At 38.1% G+C, this 27,178-nt stretch overlaps 1 protein-coding gene across 1 annotated transcript; it reads right to left on the bottom strand.

The window, feature by feature from the left end:
- Positions 1-820: 820 nt before the first annotated feature.
- On the bottom strand, positions 821-25,814 carry PANK3 (pantothenate kinase 3). The gene is made up of 7 exons (XM_070569057.1): positions 25,241-25,814; positions 16,601-16,953; positions 13,893-14,146; positions 11,480-11,656; positions 10,762-10,885; positions 8,168-8,293; positions 821-7,155 (listed from the first exon to the last, which is right to left on the bottom strand). Exons 1-7 carry the CDS (start codon positions 25,266-25,268, stop codon positions 7,105-7,107), a joined length of 1,113 nt encoding a protein of 370 aa, XP_070425158.1. The 5' UTR covers positions 25,269-25,814; the 3' UTR covers positions 821-7,104.
- Positions 25,815-27,178: the final 1,364 nt, after the last annotated feature.

Genomic DNA, 27,178 nt, shown 5'->3' with positions numbered 1-27,178 from the left:
ATTGAGGACCATGTCAATAGACAAGAGACATGGGTGGGGAGACCGGGCCCCAGGGCCGAGTGGTTAAGTTCGCGCGCTCCGCTGCAGGCGGCCCAGTGTTTCGTTGGCTCGAATCCTGGGCGTGGACATGGCACTGCTCATCAAACCACGCTGAGGCAGCGTCCCACATGCCACAACTAGAAGGACCCAGAACGAAGAATATACAACTATGTACCGGGGGGCTTTGGGGAGAAAAAGGAAAAAATAAAATCTTCAAAAACAATTAAAAAAAACAACCCAAAGCTAACAGGCATTGCCTATTAAAAACAAACAAATGAAGTTTTGGTTTAGAGGAAGCATGTATGAAATACCCAAGTGCCGCATATGTTTTGGCATCTCTCCTGTGGAGCACATCTAAGAATTTCTCTGTTGCTGACATTCATTTCCAGTGTAGGATAACATGGCCTCATTTCAAGAAAAAGCAAAGCTTTTCACATGTTAATAAATCTGAGTCTTAAATTTCCTGAAAGTTTGCATCTCTGAGAAACGAACATTTGTGCTTTGTAATGTTAGAGGGAGGTAAGGGAAACTATGGTTACATCTGTCTTATAGGCAGACCAGCGAGAGAAGGACACTTTCTCTACAATTCAGTCACTCAACAAGCATTGCTTTCCCTACCGCCTTCTCTCTGCCAAGTCCTGGGAAGACAGTGGGGAGCAACAAAATCCTTGCTCTCAGAGTTTACATTCTACTCTAGCTAATTTCAGTTAAAACCTTACTTTTCACCATCAGTGAAAATGTGGGAGTACAATATATAAAATAAATAAGAAAATACACAGAGTAAACAACTTAGAGAATTTATTTGGAAAGTAGGACATAAAAAGCAAGATTTTAACATTTATTTAGAATAGGAACAAAACTAGAAAAAATTAAACTACAGAAAAAGCAGAGTACTGAAATTGGCTTAATGGCCATACGATACAAACAAGCAAAACAGAACTTCTTTTTTCATGCAAGTAAGCATTAAGGAAAAGAGTATTTGAATGTTAAAGAACAGGCCACAACAAATATTTTAAAAATTTACAAAAGAAACTGTACATAAATGAAAAAATAAATTAGACAATTTACAAGAAATGTTTTATAGGTTACAATAGGCTATAACTTAGATTATTATGAATAAAATTTGTAGCACATCATACATTTTTACATCACAGATTCAGTGTTAGAATAATTCCAACATGACAAAGCTTAGACTTGATAAGAACAATGCAATAGAGAGAATAAGGCAACTCAAACTGAAATGGCTTGTATAAGTAAAAACACACACAAACATCTTGGTATGATTTGGTCAATAACTGGGCAGAATTAAAACTCCAACTTCAGTTAAAAAGTCAAAGTTTCACCCTAGTTCAAATAAAAAGTGAAAACACAATGTATAAAAAAATGATAAAACCATCTTAACATGACTTACATCCTAATTCCATTAATTATATTTGGGACAAAGTGACTAGGATATTGATGTTAGGTCTATAATCTTTTGTTTCTAAATGTTGTAAACTAAAACAGGGCACCTCAGAAAAAGTGGTAAATTTCAAAATGGCTTAATATCTGCAACAACTACTGACTGTGGCAAGTATGATATCCGTAATTCAGAGTTAGAGGGTAATGCTAAAATACTCTCAAACTATTTGTATTATTTATGCATACTTTACAAACCATGTAAAAGCTGGAATGTTCTCTCTGAAAGCTATTGGAACTGAGAGCACTGCAGTGTATAAAAGATGTTAAGAAATAGCAAAAAAAAAAAATATCAGCAGTATCTTAGAATGGAAATTTAGTTGCAAATTTATACAATTCAAACTCCTGAATTTTAACTTCATTCACTTCTCTGAAAAAGACATTCCTCATTAGTTCTTATAAACACAAAATTAGTGACAGCTGCAGCAAAAAAGAGTGAAAATCTAAAAGAAAAATAACCTTTTGTCTACAGAAAGAGCCAGAATATAAAGATCTTTTGGACTTTTTCCTTTAAAAAAAAAAAAAATCAACTTTCCCTCAAACACATCATTCAGCACTAACTGTAGAATGTGAGGTCCCAGTACCAACTCACTGCTACGTTTATTTTAAACAGTAAACTGGGAATGTCAGACATATGTCCAATCTGATTATTCTCAGACAATCCTAAGGATAAAAGCATTTTAGTTCTTCATCATATTTGATGTGGATGATTGTAAGCCAAGATATTTCAATTCACCTCCACGTAATTACAAATGTTTTTCATAAATTTCCCTATGAATTGTGTTTAACAAAAGCAATAAATAATCCCAGAAGAGTTTATCCCACATCTGTCCCCACTCACAATGATCAGAAATTAAGTAACAGCTTGCAGAAAAGGGTCACTAAAAAAAAATCCCAAATATATTGAATATTCAAACATCTATGAATTTAGTGGGATGTTTTTGTACAAAGGAAAAGTTATAATAATGCCCATATAATTTTAAAGTTAACAAAAAATTTCAGACACACACACATACACTTTAATATATATATATAACCCTTCATATTATTTCAAGGTATTCTTATTCAGACATTACACTCAATAACATAACATTATGAGAGAATAACTGATGCCATCATACTGGTTTGGTGAGAATCCAAAATCTAGAACCTATCAACATATACAAAAAAAATTAACGCCAAATACCAGAACAAATCGTCTGTCATTTCAAATGCTGCTATGAATGGAGCAACTAACTGTCTTTCTGAGGGTCCTGAGAACTGAGTCGTTTCCCATTTTAACAAATCAATTCGCTCATTTCACAAATAAAGAAAATAACATTCAAAGAAGTTAGACCAGTGGCTGGCACTATTTCTAATACAATACCAAATTATGATCCCATGTCCACTGAATACACAAGAGAGAGAATGCAAACAGTAAGAACTGCTTAAAAATTACGTTTTTTGTGTCTTTGCTGATTACTAGGCTCAGCAGAAAATATAAGAAAAGAAAACTAGTGTCTCAAATATTGAAAACAGGCAGTAAGATAGATAAAGCAAATTATTTTCTGAGATTATCTGATGATAGAAACCAAGTTGGCTGAATTCCTCCGGTAGTAGAAGAAAACATATTAAAATAAACTTATTGGGAAAATAGGACATCATTGACATTTCATGGCAAATCATCTTAAATAACGTCAAAGAGTCTTATTACAAAAAGGCAATATATTTCTAAAATTTTGTTTCTACTATCACAAAACAGTAAGTTAAATGCAAAATAATGCACACTCATTTTCTAGTGATTATCCTTTATCAGTTTTTTACAGGGCTTTAAAGGGGAAAGAATTTCTAATCTACATTCTCAAATGCAATATAGACTAAAAAGCATAAAGTGCTCAACAGAAAAAAATACACCAAACAAAACATGAAAAATTTTGCATATTAACAAGCAGAGTGGTTATAAAGGGCATTTGGAAACTATTGCCTTGCTGAGCTTTCTACCCAAGAACTCAACCTTAGAAATCAAGGCAAGATGTGGTGGACTGCTCCTAGAAGGCAAGAGTACCGCTGAACATAGAGGATAACTTTTCCCTTTCAGCTGCTCATTTGTCTTACAGAAAAGGATTTTCAGGAACTGGTACTTAGAATACAGCAATCGCATTTGCACACAAACGTAAAAAAACTCAGGAATCTTTACAGAGTCTAATATTTGGCAAATAATCTGAATCTCTAGAAGGACTGCCAGTTACCATGTATATTATTGGCAATGGCACTGACTTTACCTAAACTAAGAATTCACCTATTTAAATTAGAGTAGTTAAAGAAGCAATGCCCATGTCGACAGGCAAGCCAGTCTAACACTTTGCCTTTGGAGAAGTGAGGGTGAAGAGCTGGAGGCCATTCGTTCTGAAAGTCTCTAGTTAAAAGGCAGTCTTTGGGGCATGGATGTGAGCTCAGGGACAGTCTTCCTCAGCAAAAAGAGGAGGATTGGCAGTGGATGTTAGCTCGGGGCTAATCTTCCTCAAAAAATTAAAGAAATTTAAAAAATAATAATAAAAGTAAGCTTAAAAAAGAAAAAAAGGGTAATCTTTTTTGGGGGGGTAGTAGTGGTGGTAGAAGGCCCCAGACCTTGTGTCACCAAGCCCCAAACAAACTGACAGTGCTCCTTCAGGTGAAAATATGAGCAGTTCTTAAGAATGTAAATTAAATCTAAAAGCTATAAAGAAGATTCTCTTGTGTGTACAGAACTCAGTGAAGAATTAAAAGGCTCTCTTTTTAATTTTGTAAAATTGGCTCCTCAAAGTTCAATTAGGAGGGGGAGGGGAGGGATTTAAGTCACTGGAATCCTTGATTTTGCCTCTGAGAAGGCGATATACATTTTGGAGACTGCTCAGGACAGTCAGGGATATGCCTTGGGCAACCTCATCAGTGTCACTGGAAAAATGATACACACTAAGATGAGATGGCAGAACGCAATGTAAGGTATTTGTGGAATGGTCAGAAATACAGCTTATCTGTGTAAAATAAACTAGCCCCAATGAGTTACCGCTTATCGCCCTTTCTGTATTTAAAAAATAAGGGTCCCATATTTCCCCCTCCCAAACAGTCTTTAAAAAGCCCATATTCATAAAGTTTTAATGGAAACATGCTAGTGTTCATTTTTAAGCGCTAGTTCTAGAACTGCACTAATACAGCAGCCACTATCCAAATGCGGCTACTGAGAACTTGAAATGTGGTCAGTCTAAGTTGAGATCTGCTGTAACAGTAAAACATACACTGGTTTTGAAGACTAAGCACAAAACAAAGTAAAATACCTCCTAAGTGACTTTTTATATTGATTATATGTTGAAATGATAACCTATCAGATATACCGGGTTAAACAGAAATATAAAATTAAAATGAATCTCACCTGTTTCTTTTGACTTTTTAAATGTGTCTACTAGAAAATGTAAAATTACACATGGCTCACATTTTACTTCCATTAAGACAGCACTGTTCAGGAGCACAGAGCTTTGAGGCATTATGCTGATTCGGATTAGAACCAAACCTATTTGCCACTGCATGCTTACAAGGATATTCTTAAGATCATAATCAAAAACTAGAATCTTGGCAGCCTTCATCCCAATTCTGTGTTCTTACTTATTACTCCAGGGAGTCTAGATTACACTCGAGAAAAACCAAGACCAACACTGGTGAGATGGTTGTTCACTTTATACAAATTAGCAGGTATCTTCAGTTTCAAAGGACAAAAAATATGAAAGCCCCAAATTAACCGAAGTATTGATCAAATTAACTTATATAGACTTTGACCATTCCATTTTCTTTCTTAAATACAGCCCCAAACCTATAGCTGCTAATGTACGGTTTGCCACAGGTACGCAACTTAAAGTTATCATCATTTAAAGATAAAAACTTTTGTACAAATGCCCAAATCACAAAATTTTAAAATAAACTGAACAGGTGGCTTTTGGCTGAAATACCTAGTCACTACAATGGAAACATTAAAGTAAGAAAAATTTACTCATTGTAGGTCTTCAAAATGACTAACAGATTGACATGAATTCAAAGTTCCAAATATTCTGAATTCTAAATAATTACCTTCACATGCTTTCCCCTCTAAATAGTCACTATTATTCATATATTTATGTGTTTAGATAAAGAAAACTGAACTTTAAGTATCTGAGCACAAAATCTGAGAACAAGGAGCAATGTCTTGGTCAAGCACCTCTTGACAGTCTACGGAAATTGTTCTCTATGGAGCGAAATTGTGTTCTGTAAAAACACAAGGAATACTCCTTTCTTCTTGAAACGTAAACAAATTTTAAGCTCTTCAAGGTACATCCAAGATTTAAGGAGGCAAATATTTTTTCCCCCAAGTCTCTCTACTTCCTAAACCATAAGCAACAGTCTTGAACAACTTTGGCAAACTACTAGACTTCCAAAATATTACTGCCAAAGTAAAAATCTGAAAAAACTTGTAACATACAAAATGAGTTCAACATAGAGAACAAATTCCGAGGCAAAAGGATTTACAAATTTTGGAACTATAACACTTGTACTACGAGAATGTACGAAACACTGATCCTTTTATAATTCTGCAATGCTGCCTCAGACTCCTACAAATTTTCATAACAACTCATCTAGATTTCCATAACACCCATTTAGAATAAATGTGACTTTGTTGCTGTTCATGATAGAGTAAAGTCTTTCACTTTGATGGTTTAGACCTAGTTAAACAGAAATGGCTAAGTTTGGGTCTGAGATAAATGTGGTGTAGAAAGAGCCTGGAATTCTTAGAATGCACGCAAACCATATTCCATTAGAATAGTCCTGGGATCTCACTGAAGAGACTTTCAAATAAGTAATTAAACCTCCAACTGAAAAATATTAAACATTTTAAAATATATTAACTCACAAAATACAGAAAGTGCAGTGTCACCACTTATGTGCATTTTCTAGGATTCCTTTTGAAATTCAGGCTAATGTTTAACAGTATTTCAATTAAATTATGGCATTTGAAAAAGGTTATACTTCTGGAAAAAGATCACATAAACATGCTTTTTTTGGGGGGGTATATGTTAGGAAAATTACAATAATGAATAATTAATATTGTCTTAACATTTCTAAAATCACATTAAAATGATCATCTTTGATTGCCATTTCAATAAGTTTTGATACAGGGTATGTTACTGTCCACTTACTAGTAACCAAAACACACATGGAACAGACTTGTAACAAAACATTCAGAATCAATTTATCTTCATGAGCTAAACATTTCTGAGACTTTAAGATTTGTGTGTGAGAGTACAGTACTGCAATGCTGGCTACATAAAATAGAAAATCTTTTTTGAGAGGAAGCTCAATAATCAGAGGCTGTATTGCATTTAAAGACTTAACACTGGCTATATACGGAAAGGAAAGCATTTCAATCAGAAACACTTCACATTACAGAGTTCTCTCTTTTAATATGGCAACATTTAGCAGCTTACCATTTTGACATTGAAAAGTCAACAGGAATAGTGCTACTCTTTTATCCTTTGGTTCCCAGTTACAAATAACGCAGTAACAATGCCTCTGGTTTTCACTTCCTCTTGGATGACATTTATCAGCAGAGGGAAACCTGAAGCTTTAGCTGAAATTTGGCAGCCCAAGAAGTGCACCAACTGCTCCAAAGTAGCCCTGTGTAATTTCAAACAATTATTAATGTAGTGCAGCTTTTACGTTAGCATAAATATTAACCACTATTAAGAACCACTATTTATGTATAATTTATTTAAGAGCATCTATTCAGAAATCTACCAATTTCTGTGTTGTCACCTATTGTAAAAAAAGTTTCCGTAAACCGCATTCTTTATATACCTTTGAAACACATACTTTTAAAGTGTAGCCTTTAGACATGAAAGCTTCTAGGGCTATTATTGCAGTTCTGTGCCCCTCTCTCTTTTCCTCAACAAGATTCCTCTGGCTCCACCTGCCCCTCTCAGAGCATGCGGCATGCCACGTGGAGCTGCACAGAGTATGCCACTCTGGTCTCTCAGTGAGAGCAGTGGCAATGCAACATGGAGGCCTATAAGAGCAGAACAAACACTCTGAATCTGTGTTATTGAAATTCTTAATAATATATCCATTGGACTGATCAGAAACAAAATAAGTCAAAGTGAGTTCACTTAATTGAAAACATTATGTGAACTGCTATTTGCTCAGATCAGAACTTAACCGAATGTAGTGAATAGGAAAAAAATCTTGAAGGATAAACTCCAAAATGTTGACAGCAGTTACCTCTGGAGATTGGGGTAAGGTTGTGGGAGAGGACTGAGGAGAATTTTCATTGCTAAATTGCCTATGTCTGTATGTTCACATTTAGCATTTGTTATCTCAGGAGAGAAAAAACAAAACAATATAAGAAAACAAATCCACTAAGTACACAAGCAGCCAGAGTCCTTAAGGAGCTCCCAGCTCTGATACTGCTCTCCCTTGGTGAGAAGAACCGTGAAGCTCTCATCTCAATGGTGTGTCTGCCAGGTTACAGTAACCCCTATCCTCCCAGCTCAGAGTGAAGTGAGGGGTCCACACTACTGTAAACAGAAGTCTTACACTCTACTTGTAAATACAGAGCAAGGAGGAGCAATACATGAAACTGCATATAAAAGCATGCTAGTAAAATCCACAAAACATTATTTTCCTATCATACCTCATGCTCTAGAAACAATGCTTTCAGTTGACCTTTTGACCAATAATCCAGTGCATATGCCAAAAGTTTCATTGAGAGGGTATTGACACGTAAAAAGTTGCCAACAAAGACAACTCTGTTTATTTTCTAAAAAAAAAAAAAAACAAGAAAAATGACTTAAAAAAAGAATCATTAAGTCAATATTACAATACAATAGGGTTTACAAAATCTCTACTTAAAAATGTAAACAACTACTATCTTTTATTAGTGCTTACTACATTCCTGGTACATACCTCCATAATCCTTACATTTAAAAATTTGGTTCAGGAATGTGACTACACATTTGTCAAAACCCATAGAATGTACACCAAAAGCGAACCCAAATGTAAACTTTGCACTTGGTGATAATGATGTGCCAATGTAGGCTGACTGTGACAAACGTACCAGTCTGGTGCTGGGTGTTCTGAGTGGGAAAGGCTGTACACCTGTGGGATCAGGGGTATATGAGAACTTTCTATACTTTCCACTCTATTTTGCTATGAACCTAAACTGCTCTAAAAAATAAATTCTACTTCAACAAAGAAAAGTTCTGGAAAGGCCCTAGTAACTGATTATAGATGAAATTTGTTTTTGAAAACGGCAAATAAATAATCCATTTAACAAAATAATTTGGAGAAACACGGATGAGATTAAAGAAGACAAACCAAGGAAAAGTATTTTAAATGTGTTTAGTATTAAAAAAAGGTGTAAATTTGCCAGTATGTTGCAATGTGTGCTCAACAATGACATGCAACCTGTGGATTTTATATACAGAGATGGAGAGCAACACAGACTGGGGCATGAGGTCGCACACCCAACCCCTAGGCTTCCAGCATCCTCTATTCCCAGCCTAATCCATCAAGTCATTCTCTCTGCTGATGCCGCTCACTAATTTGTTTCCTTAGATACCTCTAAGATTAGGAACTCTTAGATGGAGAAACTGGTGTTTAATCTTCAGAAAACCTGTTTCTACTCTCACAATAATATATTGTCTTTTGAGTACACATTTTTGCACACTGAGTTTGGAATAGTGTAAACTATGGCCTAAATTACTCTTTAAGTCAATTGGCCAGTGAAAATCTAGACCTACAGTGCTAAGAAAAAGGATCCCAGGGACCGGCCCAGTGGTGCAGTGGTTAAGTTCGCATGTTCCACTTTGGTGGCCCGGGGTTCACCAGTTCAGATCCCAGGCGTGGACATGGCACAGCTCATCAAGCCATGATGTGGTAGGCATCCCACATATAAAGTAGAGGAAGATGGGCACGGATGTTAGGTCAGGACCAGTCTTCCTCAGCAAAAAGAGGCGGATTGGCAGCAGATGTTAGCTCAAGGCTAATCTTCCTCAAAAAAAAAAAAAAATTATAAAAAAGAAAAAGAAAAAAAAAGGATCCCAGATTACTGTCAGCCCTCAGAAGTGAAATATTCCCAAAACCTGGGTTAAAACGTCTGCTAGTGGCTCCCACTAACTTACTACCTTGTTATTAAGAAACTTAAGAGACAGAATTCTGGATTTAAACATATAATAATTCAGAGGATTAATTTGGGTCTTTGCACAGTTTCTCTCTCTGCTGGAGGCCACTCTTGACCTTTATCTGTACCACGATTCTCTCACCTCCTTCAAATCTTTGCCCAAGGGTCACATGTCCAATACAGCCTTCCTTTAAGCACCCAATTATCAGCAATTTGTCCTCTGCCACTGTCTGGTCTACTCTCAATTCTCTTTATCTTGTTTGATTTTCTCTTTTTAAAAAATAGCACTTATCACGTAATCCATGCTAAACAAACTTAATACATCACTAGAATGGATGTGAGTTCCACACAGTCAGGGAGCTTTGTGTTTACACTAATGTACCCTGCATCCCGAGAACAATGCCTGGCGCGTGGTAGTCTGTAAGTATTCATTCAGTGAATCGATAAATGGATGAATGAACAAAGGGTTCCTACAAACGGCAAATTTCCCAATTCATTTACAGTATTTAATACTTACAAAAACTAAATGGACATGTATCTTACAAAAAGGAGGACAACATGTCTCCTTCAAATAAAAATAACCCCACTAAGAGGCCAATCTAGCAGTACATGCCTTTCCTAAGCAGACATCACGCACACTTCAAGTGAAGAACAAGTCTCAACGCCTTCATAGCCCTGTACAATGCTGCTTGATCCATCCGCAACAAGGCAGCACTGTAAAGAAGCCGAGGGCAGTGAGGAAACCTCCAAGGACTCCACTAGTCAGACGCAACATCAAGAGCACCCCCCCCCCCGATAGTTAGTTACTTCAAACTGTGTTATGTTTAGAATTTTCTTTGGCATCTTTGAGATTTAGGTTTTGTCTTTCTGAAAGGGTTTCTGGATAAATATGAAATATAAATATGTATTCTATTTCTGACTTGAATTATCTGCGACTTTCTTTAAAGGTAATGTAACAACTGGGTATACAACATGCAACTTCATGAGTCCTGAGATTTAATGGATCAGGAAATCTCAATCCCAGAGGCTTCCTTAAGGAACAAGAAGTCCTGCTACATGTATATTCAACTCCAATTCAAATTTTTCATAATTAAAAATGTTTTTACCTCATTAACAGCACACATTCGTGCGATAGAACCAATGTTATTGGTGATAGTAACTAAAGTAGCTCTTGCTAGATCTTCTTTACTAACCGATTCTCGCTTCTCCTTATAAATCATATTTCCAAAACTGCAGAGAAAACAGAAACAAATAAAACCAAATCTGCTGATAACAAGCAACATTTCATAATTTTGGGGATTTATCCTACAGATAAATCTACACATGTACAAAATAAGGTGTGTACGAGGTTACTCATTGACCCGTTGAACTATACATAGCAAAGCACTGGAAACAACCCCAACATTCCATCAAATGATCACACAGCCACACAATGGAATACAATGCAGGTGTTAACAAGGTGGGGCAGGGAAAGGGGAGGGGGGAGGCAGGCAGGCAGACTAGGACATATTACGGTTGAAGAGTACATACAGTATGCTATATAACAGCATACGAATGCTACCCTCTAAAAGTTACCTTCTCTACAAGGGGAGGATAAGGATATGTGTTTATATTTACATAAAGAAGCACTAAAAAGATACTGAAGAATCCTATAGGGTACACTCGGGGCAGACTTCTTACTGTATACCTAATTTTTAAACTACATGAATGTTCAAAACTTAGAATCTAAACTAGGTAAGAGGAAGTCCCCTTACAACTTCCTAATATATTTCTTTCTAAAAACTAAATAAGCAACACTAATTACAACATAAGTGTTAAACTTACCTAGATGCTACAGCCCAGCCTGGCAGACCAAATCTTTCATAATCTCCTCCATAAATATCACGGACCAGCTTGTCAGCTTGGGTGCTGTCTCCTTTGGATGCCATTTCAAGAGCCTCTTCAAAACTTTCACAGCCAGTCAATAAACTGCATAAACCCAGAAAGGTACCCCCTCCAAGGCTAAAAAGATAAAGAAACTTGATAAGTTCTATTTACAAACAGTATTCTTTCTCCAAAGTAAAAGGGTGGAGCATTCATTTATTCAGTAACACACAGGAAGAACATATTGCTGATGCTGAGTACTGAAATGTTAACATAATGAAGAAAGGTAAGAAAAATGTTTAGTAAAACCAAATTTATCAAAGAATAAACCAAACGGAATAAAAATCACTTGGTGGAAACAACATGAGGACGGAAGGAGATCTTTCATATCTTCACCTGATGTCTTCCACTTTGTAATTGCTAAAAGTAAATGTTTTTGTGTGTTTGGAAAAGGAGTAAATGCTAAAAATTAGTAACCATATGAATTAAAAGGAGAAAACTTGTAATTCTAAATGGTTTCCAAGAAATGATTTTGCGAAAGGCGTATTTACCTGGGCTGACAATACTGAAATCAATTCATTGTGATACATTAACATTTAATATGACCCAGAAATGAATACACTGAGAAAATTTATGTCAGCCTGGTCATCTTAATGACAGAAATTTACTTGGTCCTATTATTTTTTTGGATATGTGCACAAAATGTCATATCTCTCTAATCTCTAAAATTAAAACCTTTGCTCCCTAGTCTCACCTAAATTTCTAACAGGTTCTATCCCTGAATCACTGTTGGAATTTATTAAGAGACTGAATTTCCGTCTTTTAGAATTGATTGAAATAGGTAATACTTCCTTGTAATTTGTTGGCATAAAGAGTTACAATGGAAATAGGTTTTTAGCCACCACAGAAATAAAATGCTAATTAAACTTAAGGATCATTTATGTAGGAGAACTACTTCAAAATTAAAATGAGGAGCCGGCCCAGTGGAGGAGCGGTTTAAGTTCACATGTTCCGCTTTGGCGGCCCGGGGTTCACCAGTTTGGATCCTGGGTGCGGACATGGCACCGCTTGGCAAAAAGCCATGCTGTGGTAGGCGTCCCACATATAAAGTAGAGGAAGATGGGCACGGATGTTAGCCCAGGGCCAGTCTTCCTCAGAAAAAAGAGGAGGATTGGCAGTAGTTAGCTCAGGGCTAATCTTCCTCAAAAAAATAAAATAAAATAAACTGAGTTTTTTCACAAATCAATCTTAAGTATTCCAAAAATCTTTCTTCCTCAATTTAATAAGTAAGAGTCTCCACGCTCCTTAAAAGTTGATAAAGTACATATCAGAATCATAAGGAAACTTTTAAAATCTCATTTCACATTTATATTTCAGGTCTTACAAAAAATTTTAGGGGATATTTGGAACATTAATGTTATCCCATCAAGAGCTCATGTTAAATTCATCCTCCAAGAATTAATTACAATATTGCCCAATACTCCACTTAAATGTGAACTGAATTAACATGCGGCAAACTTTAGGCTTAAATACACCTATAAAAAAGTGAAAAATAAGCAAAGAAGAAAAATGCTTTGGCAAATAAAAGTTATTGGAATCATTCCAGATAAAAACTCACTCATCATTATGAAAGTTTTGATGCCAAGTGATGCTAAACAAATATAAATATTTAATGATTTTTGTGGGGCTGGCCTGGTGGCGCAGTGGTTAAGTTCACACATTCCGCTTCGGCGGCCCAGGGTTCGCCAATGAGGATTCCGGGTGTGGACATGGTACTGCTTGTCAAGCCATGCTGTGCCAAGCATCCCACATATAAAAGTGGAGGATGATGGGCATGGATGTTAGCTCAGGGCCAGTCTTCCTCAACAAAAAGAGGAGGATTGGCAGTGGATGTTAGCTCAGGGCTAATCTTCCTCCACCAAAAAAAAAAATTAATGATTTTGAGTCTTTATATACATACCTTAAAAAACAATATTATCTGCAACACTTTAACGTATATATCTACTTTTTTTTGGTGAGGAAGATGGGCCCTGAGTTAACATGTGTTGCCAGGCTTCCTTTTTGCTTGAGTAAGACTGTTGCTGAGCTAACATCTGTGCCAATCTTCCTCTATTTGGTATGTGGGACACTGCCACAGCATGGCTTCATGAGCAGTGTGTAGGTCCACACCTGGGATGCAAACTGGCGAACCCCGGGCTGCCAAAGTGGAGCACACGAACGTAACCACTACGCCACTGGGCCAGCCCATACATCTACATTTTTTGCTGCTGCACAAATACATGTTATTTTCCTGATGAAGTAAAATATTGATTTTACAACTTCTGTGTATAAAAAAACAACATGAATGCTGCAATAAGAACAAAAAGGTTACTACCTTGTCCCAGTTACTCGTTTATAGTTGTCTTTGGAATGGACTGCTAAAATACTGACTCCTGAACCAATATTCACTACCAGCAGTGGATATGGATCATCCAGGTTAAAAGGCATCTTTTGGCATCGCTCAGGTTCTGAGGCATTAGCAAAATAATAGCACTCTGCTTGTCCATTGAAACTGACAGAATCTATATACAGCAAGCCCTTTACAAGGCAGTCAAGTTCATCCAGTTTGTGCAGGTGGAGGTTTCCAATCTGTTTAAAAAAAAAAAACAAAAAAGACAAAAGTTTCATGAAGTGAACAAAGGACAGCATTCAAACTACTTGACTCAACTGTCTTGTATAATTTTCATGTACTTTACAAAACTTCAAAATCATCTATGATCCCCACATTTTCACGTGTTGTGTTTCATGCCAAAATCTCTTAGGGACTTCAATCTAGCCCAGTGGTTCTCAGCGATGGTGGCATTACTTTTGGAGGCATTTGAGAAATCTGTGGGGACATTTTAGTTTTCACAAAGATGGGGAGGAAGGAGGACCACACTAACATTTAGTTGGCAGGGACTTGGGATGCCCAGACGCCAGCAATGGGTGGGACAGTTGTGCAAAGCAAAGAATTATCCCATTCCTGCATTATCTTTGAGCATTCTGACAGACATTTTTGTAGATGGCAGCAGGAAAATTTGTTTATAGTTATCTGAGCCTATGTAAGCACAAAGTACTTTTCTGATCTATGTACATAAACACAAAGTATACTTTACATGATTTTAATACATACTAAATTTGCTAGGAATGCAGCCACCATATAAACTTAAGAAATACTGTACTTTTTATTATTTGGAATTTTACCAAGTGTTGTTAGCATCCTGGAAAGTTATGTCACCATTTATGGTATTTAATTCTCCAGTAAAGCATACCATATCAATCTAGCATCTGTGGCTTTAGAATTCATGGTGAATCTATGTATAGGCACAAGCCTTCTAAGTATTTCATTATGCCCTCTTGTGTGATCATACTAGATAACCTATCTACTATATATATATATACCTTCATTTCCTGTCTTTCTAATTCAGGTACAAGTTTAAAATTATTAAATTCACTTCAGGTTAGTAAAGGATTATAAAATATTCATTATAAAAGATTTCAGCTTAGACATTACTTCCTCTGGGAAGCTTTTCAATTTTCTAGGACTTCTTAGGTACCACTCCTCTGGTGTTCCCAGGGCACCTCTTATTTTTTTTGAGGCAGACTAGCCCTGAGCTAACTGCTGCCAATCCTCCTCTTTTTGCTGAGGAAGACTGGCCCTGAGCTAACATCAGTGCCCATCTTCCTCTACTTTATATGTGGGCGCCTACCACAGCATGGCTTGCCAAGCAGTGCCATGTCCGCGCCCAGGATCCGAACCGGCAAACCCTGGGCCGCCAAGGTGGAACAGGCACACTTAACTGCTGCGCCACTGGGCTGGCCCCCCATGGCATCTTTTTTCCATAGTATTAATTATAAGGCACTGTATTTTTACATATAATTCATTTATCTGTGTGGTCTAGAATATTGTACTCTTTGAGCATTAATTCTGTCTTTATTCCTAGCTGAGTTCTCAGTGTCTATCACAATACCTGAGACACACTAGATGCTCAAATATTAGCTTAATAAATGACTGAGCATCAACAAAAACAAATCTAGAACTTCACCACTAGAAAATATCAATACTTTATTAAAAAAAATTACAACTCCGTATTTGGATACCAGCATCTGGCCAGGTGAAAGCTGGCTTCAAGGAGACCGCTTTTGGCAAGAATACTGGCAAACATTAAGTAAGACATGTCCAAACTAGTCTCAAATTCATGAAATTTATGTTCAAATTACTCAATAAATTGAATACAAATCAGTATAATCCATCAAAAGAAAAAAAATTTTTAATAAAAATTTAGACTTTTAAACTACCTCAAATTACAAGGGGCTCACTTACGTAAGCCATATAAGTGGTCACTTATGTTTTATTAAGAGACTTTTCTTACACAAACTTGAGAAACCAAATGGTCCACATGCATATTTTCAAGGAAAACAAATTTCAGCAGCCCCAAATACCAACCTTTTAATCTTTATTCTAATGAGAAAGATTAGAAGCTTGGCAAACCCCTACTAGCACACAACTCAAATCAAGGCTTACATAGTCCTCTTGCTATCTCCAAACAACCCGCTTTGAGATGAACATGGTAGGGTTGATGGTATAAAACCAGGAAAAAACGGCTGACAGACACTTTCATTCAGGTGTTGACTAATCAAGACACTGGCTTCAGCTGGGGTTTGGGAAGGAGACGGCCCTGGGAAAGATAACTATGGATAATACTCAAAAAGCCATGCAAACAAAGGACAATAATAGTGAAAAAATTCAAACCCCATTTATATATGGCTTTGTACACTGCCAAATTCATTGAAATCTCCTTTTATTGTAGCTTTGCAGCAGTCTCTAAACTTAGCAGGTTTTACCAAATACTATGTACAACAAGCCCAAATCTGGGCAATTTTTACTCGTCCTATAAAGGTATTTAAATGTTCTGAAATCAAACACTAGTCATGAATACATACTTCCTCTGCATCAGCAGGGGGAACTAACCTAAGAAACAAGCTAGATGGAAACCTAGTCTCCTATTTTAAAAATTGAAGAGAATGGGTATCAATTGTTGGCTTTGAGTAACAGATACCTACTGTGCGAAAATCTTTTTCAAACTTGTAAGCACCGCCTCCTGTAGCACATAGCACCGTGTGTAACGTTGAGAAGTTTTTATCTCTTCCCATTTGGATAAAAGTAGGCAGGTCCTGGGTTGGAAATCTGATAAAGTGCAAGTTCCCTCTTCGGCCCAAAAGTGTTAAATCCTTCAGTTCTAGGTGTACATCCCGAATACCAGTGGATCCATAGGCTACATTAGAAGTCAAATACTTCCGGATGCTTTTTAAGCTCTCAACTTCTTCTTGTTCCTCCTCTGCTGTGATATCAATAGGTTCAAAATATGCGAGTTTTACTAGAGTTCCCCCAATGTCCATGCCAAACCACGGGAAGGCTGTGGATCAAAAAAAATACATACAGATACATATAAATTTTGGAAATGAAAATTAGGGACTAGTTAATTAGCCACAAACTTCATTTACCCTAAATCATGCATTCAGTCAATAATACTTAGGAAATAAAGGCATGTCTTCTATGTGCAACTCCCTTTTCCCCTTCAGCGTTACTGTGCATATTTTCTAAAAATCCCTAATATAGGATGTTTGGAGCTGGCCCAGGAACTTTTCATTCCTGGGTTGGTTGGCATTCCTTTTCATTTATTAAATACTCATCATATGCCCCAGGGGATTAGAAAAAATTTGGACAAATTCTGTTTTAATAAGTAGGTCATCACCTAGGACTTGAAAACATTTCTATAAGAATTTTAATGTAATAAAATTGGCCTATAATCACTTCAAGTAACCCAAGGAAAATTACCTCCTTAAAAAGAAATCTTTTTCTTTGTTCATTCAGCATATTAGGTTTCTTTGGTACATCTGGTTAATAAAATTCGCTGGTGATAATGTTGAACGTTAAGTCTAACTGGCAACAAGCACACTTGGGCAGGCAGCATCATTTGGGTTTGGGACCTGGTGCTCTCACTAACTGGGCTATATGACTTTGGAAAAGACATTAACCTCTCTGATTCTTCGTTTCCTTAAGGTCTATTTCTATTCTCTGGGATCTTAATCATAATGACAGAGAATCAAAAATAATTTAATACTTAACATACATGGATTACAAAATACCTGATAAAATGTATTTAATAGTTTTTTAATGTATAAGTTGTTAAGGAAAACTATTTTCTCTAAAATTCTAGTTTGTTTCCTAAATAGTCATATTTTACTTAGATACATGTGTACCATTAGAAACTGGGAACATACAATTCAATGAGAGGATTCTATAGATTTTCTCTATTTTAGAATTTACATTTACTGAAATCATTAAATTATACTGGATACGAAGAAGAAGTAATTCTCAGTATCTTCTCCTGGAGAAATAGCTCACTTGTTTCTGTATTTGAAACCCATGTTGCAGATCTAGATTTACATTAAAGACAATCTTAAAAAAGAAACTTTTTTTAAAAAAAGTAAAATGACTTAAGACCATAATTTGGGAAGGTAGGGCAACAAGACCCTAAACAAGCACTATGCTTTTACGTCACCTATAGATCTGTTTAAACAAATAATAAACAAATCTTAGTTGTATAAACAACTAAGATGCAGAAGAAATTGACTAAATTTTCTCAATTTTGCTGGGTGGCTAGCAATGGAAGCCATCTTAAGTTAACATACTCTTGAAACAAATGATAGGCCATTTACAATTTTTAAATGAGTAGAAACCATATAATATATCCTTAGGTAAAAAGAAATGTGCTATCACTAAATTTCATTTTCAGTTTATTCATGAAATCTAGGATTCCTGCTTAAAGAAATTCATGTAAAAAGTTACATATCACCTTTCTCCCCCTTGTTCAAATAAATCAGTAGTAGCAAGCAGCAATACCAACAGTTTCAGAGGGGAAATTCAGACCAAGTGTTTGCTTGGACAAACAGATTTAAAGAAAACAATATGTAACAGCTCTCTTGATCCAATACACCAGAGATTCCTTCAGAATTTTCCCAATCGACTGAACAGATATGTAATGAGGACACTTTTCAATGAGCATTAGATAAAACATAGGGTTCCTTCCAATATTACATAACCAAAATGAACTGTATTTGATTCTAGATTTCATGGGGAGGGGGTTGTGGAAATCACTATTTCCACATAAAGTACATTTTACGATAGAAAAATTTCTACAAGGTGAGATTTATTAAGCTAAAAACCTTCACCTTCCAAAATTCAAAACACACTAAAAATCATTTAATGTTTATAGTTTTTCTTTCTGTGCCTTTGACAGTGTCAAACACACACAGGTGTCAAAATATACATACAAAAAAAAAGGTTACCCAGGGAGCAAACTACAAAGCTGAAGCATTACCAGGTTCAAAGTTCATGCCATTTTTACTTTCAGTCAGAAGTCCCTGCGTGGTCACACATTTATAAATACCTGAATCCGGCCGTTCTTGTTTTCTTTTTTTTTTCTTTTCAGGGAAAGATTCACCCTAGACTAACATCTGCTGCAACCTTCCTCTTTCTTCCTTTTCCCTCCCGAAAGCCCCAGTACCCAGTTGCATATTCTAGTTGTACATTCTTCTAGTTCTTCCCTGTGAGCCGCCACCACAGCATGGCAACTGACGGGTGGTGTGGGTGGTGTGGTTCTGGCCCAGGAACCACGCCTGGGAACCAAACCCAGGCCACCAAAGCAGTGAGCACTGAACTTTAACCACAAGGCTGATATCATCGCTGGCTCTGAACACTGCCATTCTTAAAAGCAAAAACTCCAATTAACACTTATCTGAAGAACCTTTAATTCTTATACAAAACTATGAATTAAATTTCAAAGGAACTTTACTGTCTATGAAAATATTTCAACTTTATAGATAAAATATTGGAGAGTAAGAAATTACCTACTTTTCTAAAGCTATGCATGAGCAGAAAGGTTTTTAACCCCAAAGGTATATCAACAGCCAATTCCAAAATACATAACTTAGGAGCAGGTAGTAGAAGGGCTCACTGAAGGAAATCCTGTTTCTGAAGTCTAGAGTGCACAAAAGTGTTGTTTGACTCTTTCCCAGAGAAAGAAAATGACTGTTTAGGTATAATTATCACTAAAATAATAAAGAAAAACAAACAAAAACCTTCCATTACTTCTTCTTTAAAAGGATTTTATTGATCTATTTGCAGGAAACAACCAAACTTGTCCTATCTCAAAAAGAAGACTTTACACAAAAAGGAAAAAACACTTGTAAGCAAAGCTATATTATTACAGTATATTAAATGTCTCATTTATTCATTTTAAATTACATTAAATATTGAAGGATATTATAAAATGTGTATGGTAGGTAAGGCATAAAGAATAACACAACCACCACCAACCAGGAAACTCATGAAACAGAATATTACCCTTCAATTTTAAACCTCTGTGCGACCCACTTGTCTGTATAATTGACTAGAAAAACAGAAGATTCTAAGAAATAACTGCAAATTACATTAGAAAAACGATAGGATTTCCTTAAGGGTTACTGCCCACAGAGGTAGGTTTTTAAAATTAACAATACAAAAAGGCAAGACATCTCACATCCAGCCTATTAGATGTCTGTTCTTTTAGTGCTCTCTGTTCTTAAAGGATGGGTAACTAGAGATACCATATCACAGACGGTGAATTTCTTAGTAACCATAATATGCAAACCAGAACATTACATGTCCCTTCTATTTCTAGCAGATCTCAGTTGTGACAATTTTCTTCTTAAAATCAGGAAGGTAGAGACTGAAAGAGAACTCAAGTCTTGCCAGTGGCTCCAATAAAGGAAAAAAAAAAAAGTTGGTAATGGCCACCTTTTGTATAGAGATCCTTTCAACTCAGCAGAGTTCTGAAACTCATTTCCTTACACCAGAGAAACAATCACCATTCAAAAAGTATGGGGGAGGCAACAAGAACACAGAAGACACAAATTCCTAAGTATGATCCACTCCTATCATTTAGCAAGTGGTCTAATTACAACTTTTACATTTTCCATGTGTTAAAAAAAAATACTTACGTTTGTTATTTTGTCACTGACAAAAATGAAAGGAGGAGAGAGCATGAAGCTCAAACTTTATTTATTTGCAGTGAAAGTATGAGATAAGTACGACCATAAGTCCACTAATAGTGCCATGAGGTAAGAAAAATTTCAGTTTTCTAAGAAATCAGGAAAGTATCTGTATCTATAGCTTTGTTCCTTCTAGCCAAGGGGCAGGTTAAAAGTACGTCATGAGTGCATAAGCAGCCTACTTACTGCATATAACCTAAATGTTTCTTATTCTTGTGAGAATAAAACTCTCCACTGCCAAGGTGAAAAAAATGAATAAAAATACACATTTAAAAAACAAAACACAAACTCTATAAATAAGTCCTCTGATTATGGCAAGTATACATTACCTTCTCCAGACTTTAAGAATTTTCTAGAATCTCTCATGATCTATTATATACCCTTCAAAAAAATAAGAGCTTCTATTTCTCACTTGAGCTTAAGAGAGCTGCCTTTACTTCCCCATAAGTAACAAAAATATCCAGAACTATCATAAGCATAGAGTGCTACCAAGAATTATCTTTCTTACCAGGTAGATTACGTACACAAAAGAAGAAACCTGCATGTTCAAACATCTTTTTAAATGATTCAACATAGGAAGATACCTCACTACAAGGACAGACTGTTAATTTCTAACAAGCTGTGTTATAAAAGTTTGGTATCTTGCTGAGTGTTGGTAAAGGGGTGGGGGAGAAGCATTCAAGAACTACTTGAGTGCTACTGGCCCCATGCAGATTTGATCCCAAGGGGATCCTATGCCAAATTAGGATTTAATTGTTCTTTAGCAGAAAGAGAAACCAAAGACTGAAAATATTCAAAATATTACTGGATTATTTTAAGGAACAAAATTCTAAAATAGGCATGTGCATTGGTCAATTCCAAAAACACTTCAAGTACTTGGATAAAAGACATTTCACTCTTCCGAATAATCATTCCAAATTAAAATGCTGGTGTTTTGAAACAGACTAAGAAAATAACCATCTTCACACACCTTCAGTACTATAATTCCTCAGAAAAGCTTCAGGTAAATATTTTTTTCCCTTTGGTAAATTAGTTGCACCTAAGAGGATATCAGAAGCTAACATCTCCAATTGCACCTTATTATCTACTGGAAGCGGTAATTCCTGAGTAATGACTCAATTTTCAAACAAGCCAATCAAATTATATAGAAGCAAACTACACACATATGCTACATACTTCTCTCTGGTCTTGACAAAAACTTCAGGTACCTTACTGTATGGGTTAGCAAAGGACAGACTCAAAAACCTATACAGCATCAAATTAAAAAAATATGTATGGGGCCGGCTCCGTGGCCGAGTGGTTAAGTTCGCGCGCCCCGCTGCGGGGGCCCAGGGTTCAGATCCTGGGCGCGGACATAGCACCGCTCGTCAGGCCACGTTAAGGCGGCGTCCCACATCCCACAACTAGAAGGACATGCAAATAAGATATACAATTTTTTTGGGGGGGGGGGTTGGGGGAGATAAAGTAGAAAAAAAAAATTGTCCTAGGAAATAAACACTTTAAAAAAAGGGGGGGGGGGCTGGCCCTGTGGCCGAGTGGTTAAGTCTGCACGCTCCGCTGCAGGCGGCCCAGTGTTTCGTTGGTTCGAATCCTGGGCGCGGACATGGCACTGCTCATCAAACCATGCTGAGGCAGCGTCCCACATGGCACAACTAGAAGGACCCACAACAAAGAATATACAACTATGTACCGGGTGGCTTTGGGAAGAAAAAGGAAAAAAATAAAATCTTAAAAAAAAAAAAAAATGTATGTACCTTTTACCATCACCTTGTTAATCAAGTTACATGGTGCACAGGTAAGCAAAACAAAGGCTGAAAAACCTAAACCTTAAGAAATCACGTCAGCTGAGGTACAGAGGAACACGTGCTTGTTTGGATTTTTAATACCTAACATTTAATCAGTATGAAAAACACAAGTAAAGGCAAAGCAAACAAACAACACCATTTGGTTCTCAGCAAAAATTTTTCCTTAGGTTAATGTTTGACTTCACCCTTCCCCTGCGGTTGAATTAACACAATTTCAAATGCTTATCTTTTAGGGATACAGTCTAGAAGATGAAACCAATTTCGCTTCGTATTTTCTGGTTAAATACATGCGTTTGGTTTATAACCTGGTGACATATTAGTGATGTATCTAAAGGCAATGTTTTCTAGCACTGAGGTGAATAATGTAAGAAAGTGTGGGAAGCCAAAGCCACTTGTTTAACCAGTAGGAGATACAGCTTCTTGTGACTAGTGCTGTTCTAAGGGTGAAATGATGCAATGACAGTGCTTTACACTTACTAAGTGCTCACTAAATTTATAATTATTAAAAAAAAAACCCACGCAAGTACTCAAAAACAAAACAAACAAATATACCTTTAGCTAACCTGGGTGGTTTAAAAAAATTAGGAAGAGGGGCTGGCCCCGTGGCCGAGTGGTTAAGTTCTCGCGCTAGGCTTCGGAGGCCCAGGGTTTCACCAGTTCAGACCCTGGACACTGACAGGGCACCGCTCATCAGGCCACGCTGAGGCGGCGTCCCACATGCCACAACTAGAAGGACCCACAACTAAAAATACACAACTACCTACCGGGGGGATTTGGGGAGAAAAAGCAGGAAGGAAAAAAAAAAGACTGGCAACAGTTGTTAGCTCAGGTGCCAATCTTTAAAATAAACAAAATTAGGAAGAACACTTTCCAGTTATATGTATTTCCACGACAGTTCACAGGTGAAATACTTCCTTGCCCACACAAAATGTTCCCTATTTTTACCGGAAAGAATTGAGCAGGCAGTAAAGTCACCTTTTGAAACTGGAAATGTTACTTTAGACTTCTAAATCCTATTAACTGACTAGTTTTTCAGCATGACTCTATTTTAACATTAATAGTCTCACAACGTACCACAATGCAGTAATAAGAATAAGCAACTTACTTTTAAAAAATAGGTGTTCTTTTATGTCTCAACCTCAAGTCTATATTATAAACTTTTAATTATCATCTTTGCTGAAACACTTCTGACAAAGGTGGTATTCGTACCGATTGCAAGTTTACCCAAATCTAAGTAATCAAGTCACTATGATGGCAGAAAGAAAATAATAAATACCATAAGAGTCCGAATATGAGCTTGTCACAGTTAAACTTATTTTACTAAATGGCCATTCTAAGACAAGCAGACGAAATGTATGTGTTGAGGGAAGATGTCCAAGTGTTCTACATTACTGCATCTGTTCAAGATCAGCTTAATTCAGCCAATGTAAAGTAAATTAGAAGTGTTCCTATAGCACTTTGTCGTTTAAGCCTTCCATCGCTATTTTAGATCCCCTGAACAAGAACTCTTTAGCTAACGCAAGAAATCATCATTAAAAATTTCTTTTTAAATGGCAGATAAAACTACCAGATCAGAAAAGTTTGTGTTTCTCTAAGGATTTACACTTTGCCCTACCCGGGCAAAAGAACACAGGCCTAGGAGACAGCTGGCTTAGGGCGCTGAACTTCATGGCACAGAGTTAGTTGGTTGGTGCAGCCTCGGAAAAGTTACCCAGGCTCAGTAAGTTCAATTTCCTATCCGTAAAATTAAGACCGAATTATCTCACATTTAACCAACAATTAACAGTTTTCAACGTGCTTTGGTAGGATGCCTCTCCTGTGAGGTTTACAAGAACCCTGATGGGCCCGAAGGGAAGGTGTCAGTATTCGATTCCACAGCAAGAAATTTCTCAGAACTGTCGGGAGGATCACATGAGACACTGCAAACACTGCAAAACATCGATGCAATTCAAGATACAAGCATGCATCCCCACATTCCTAGTTGCTCTGGAAGAATGGACTTAAAGTTTGACAACCATAATGGCTGAGTGATTAAATAAGCCATTTACAGGAGTAAAAGGTTGTTAAAAGGCTAAAAACAAAAGGAAGCAAAAGAAAGTTGACCTCAAAGCATGGAAAAAACGTTTTTAAAGAAGTACAGGCATATACAGTCGTAGAAAAATCGCTATGGGTATTCACCAAAATATGCATAGTGGTTAGTTCCGAGTGGCGGGAATAGGAGTGACTTTTATCATTTCGTTTATCGGTATTTTTTTTTAAACAAACGAACTAGTTGTTATTCTAAACAAAAACAAGTCGAGGCAATTACCCACGGGCAGGTTACATCCACATGTGTTTAAAAGCTCTAATGGTAACAGCAGTGACAACTCCCAGGAACCCACCGGGATTTCAAAGACACAAGAAGGAAGCCCAGAAATCAGTAAAAAAGGGTGGTAAATGTCCCCGCGCAAAGTGACAGCCATGACCACCCATTTTCAACCTGACTTCAGAGGAAGCTAGGAGCGCGGACTGGTAGCTCTTAGTCTCGCTCGGCAAACCCCGAATCAAAAATTCCCCTTTGCGCCTCCCAGATCTCGAGGAGGAAGTGGGAGGAAAGGGCCAGGGGGCGGCAGGCGTTCGTCACGCTCGTGCAGAGAGATGGGGAGGGAGCCTCCGATCCGGGGCCGAAATGGTCCCTCCGCCCCCATCCCGCGCTCGGCGCCGGCGAGGAGCGACCGGCTTCGAACAAGGCCGCTCCGCCAAGGGGCTTCCAGACCGGGCGCAAGGTGCTCGCCCAACCCGCGGGCCCAAACCCCCAGCTTACAGGGTTTCTTGGCATCCTTGATCTTCATGGCGTCGGCCTGAGGGGCGAGGGGCAGCCTCGGTCCGGCGCACGGACGGCAGCGGCGGCGACTCCGGAGGCGGCTGGGCCGCGCGGGGAGGCCCGACCGGTTCCTCCCCTCAGGCCGGGTGGGGCGGGCTTAGGGCGGGGCGGCGGCGGCGCCAGAGGCAGGGCCCGGCCCAGGAGGGGCCCCCCCACCCCAGCGAGGGACGACCGGGACCGAGCGAGCTGGGGAAGGCCGCCGGCCTCGCCGCTCCGGGGCCTCCCGCAGCCGCTCCAGACAAAAGGCCCCGGCCCCCCGAGCCGCCGCCGCCGCACTGAGAAGTAGCCCGCCCAGGCCCAGCGCCCACGTGACGCGGGCCCCCCCCCCCCTCCGCCTGCCGTCGGGCTGCTGGGGATTGTAGTTCTCCGAGTCGTGACAGCCCGCTCTCGGGCTGCAGCTGTGCAGACGGACTACAAAGCCCAGGATGCATCGTGGTCCCGCCTCCGAGGCCCCTCCGATTCCGGAGATGGCCTCAGAGTGGTCCCAGAGGGGAGGGGGCGGGGCCTTAATCACGCCAGCGACGAGGCGGCCAATGGTGACTGCTGTGGGCGGGCTGCGGAAGTCTAGGGCTCAGGCCTCGCCCCGCGGCAGAAAGAGAAGAGGAAGGCCGCTCTTTGCGGTACTGTCATGGCTGTCTAGGTCACAGATGTCCCATGGAGGCAGAAAATCTGGTCATTGTGCCCGGGAAGCGCTAAATACAGGGTCCTAGAGCCCCTCTTTAGACCATTGAATGCATTTGTAAATTAAAGTAGTCCTCTGGCTTATTAGAGACTCGAATGTTGGTGTTGGAATGATGATGATGATAATAATAATGGCAATAATAGGTAACATTTATTGAATGCTTACCATGTCCAAGGCTCTCTATGAAGCACTTTTTGTGAATTATGTGATTTAGTTCAGCAACTTTGTGAACTACGTACAATTATTATTCATTTTGTTATCTATCACTCATTTTGAACATGGGGCAGGATCTGAGAAGTTGAATCACTTGCGGAGCCCATGCTCTTTGCTACTGTTCTATGGTCTCCTCAGGTGCCCTGCAGCCCAGCTCCCTCCTTCCAAAGGGCAAATGGATTCCAAGAGAAGAAAATTAAATGCTCCAAAATCTCACAGCAAAGCCAGGGCACTCCTTTCTCTATGCCTCCTAGATTCTGAGTCTTAGCTAGAACGGAAAGGGATGGTGTTGGGAATCTTTCCCTGGCCCCTCCTCCACATCTGTCCCCCAGTTAGCTGACCAGGAATTCAATGACTTTAGCAACAGATGGTTTGAGAACTGAGTCTTATTGCTTCTACCTTGTGGAGGATAAGACGAGAGTTGTAAACAAGGATAGGAGGGACACAAATTACCATTTAGGGAGCATGTACTAAGACCTGGCACTTTGCAAGAGGCTTTCCTTACTTTTAAAATTTTAATTTAAATATAATTCTCACATCCACCCTTTGAAGTCTAGTGATTAAGAACTCAAACTTGAATTCACATCTTGGTCTTACAACTTGGTAATAAATTTGGGCAAATTACTTCATCTCTCTGATTCTCATTGGAAATAATGATGCCTACGTTTCATGAGATTGAGGTGAGGATTAGATGAAAGAAGGCATATAAAGTGCTTAACTCATTCCCTGTCATGTAGGTAGTGATCAGTAAGTGAGGGCTACGGTTATTATTGCTATTGTTATCCTTATCATAAAGATAAGGAAGAAAGGTTAAGTATCTAGACTGTGTGCCCAAGGTAATTTTTTAGGATTGGAACCCTCATCTGATTATTGGTGCTTTGTGGTTTTATCTTTTCTTATTTTGATCCCAGGTTCCACATTTGTTGTTTAGAAATAAGTTTTTATTTATATTTTTTATAGAAATCCTTCTGAACTCCCCGATG

This window comes from Equus przewalskii, chromosome 13, assembly GCF_037783145.1.
Source record: "Equus przewalskii isolate Varuska chromosome 13, EquPr2, whole genome shotgun sequence".
In the NCBI taxonomy this organism is placed as follows: domain Eukaryota; kingdom Metazoa; phylum Chordata; class Mammalia; order Perissodactyla; family Equidae; genus Equus; species Equus przewalskii.
This window is presented reverse-complemented; position numbering and strand designations above follow the sequence as displayed.

Coding starts and splice junctions, on each gene's coding strand:
- PANK3 (XM_070569057.1), bottom strand. CDS start 25,268: ATGAAGATCAAGGATGCCAAGAAACCCT. Junction 16,954..25,240: donor CAAGGATGCCAAGAAACCCT/GTAAGCTGGGGG, acceptor TTTGATCCACAG/CCTTCCCGTGGTTTGGCATG. Junction 10,886..11,479: donor GGCTGGGCTGTAGCATCTAG/GTAAGTTTAACA, acceptor TTTTCTCTGCAG/TTTTGGAAATATGATTTATA.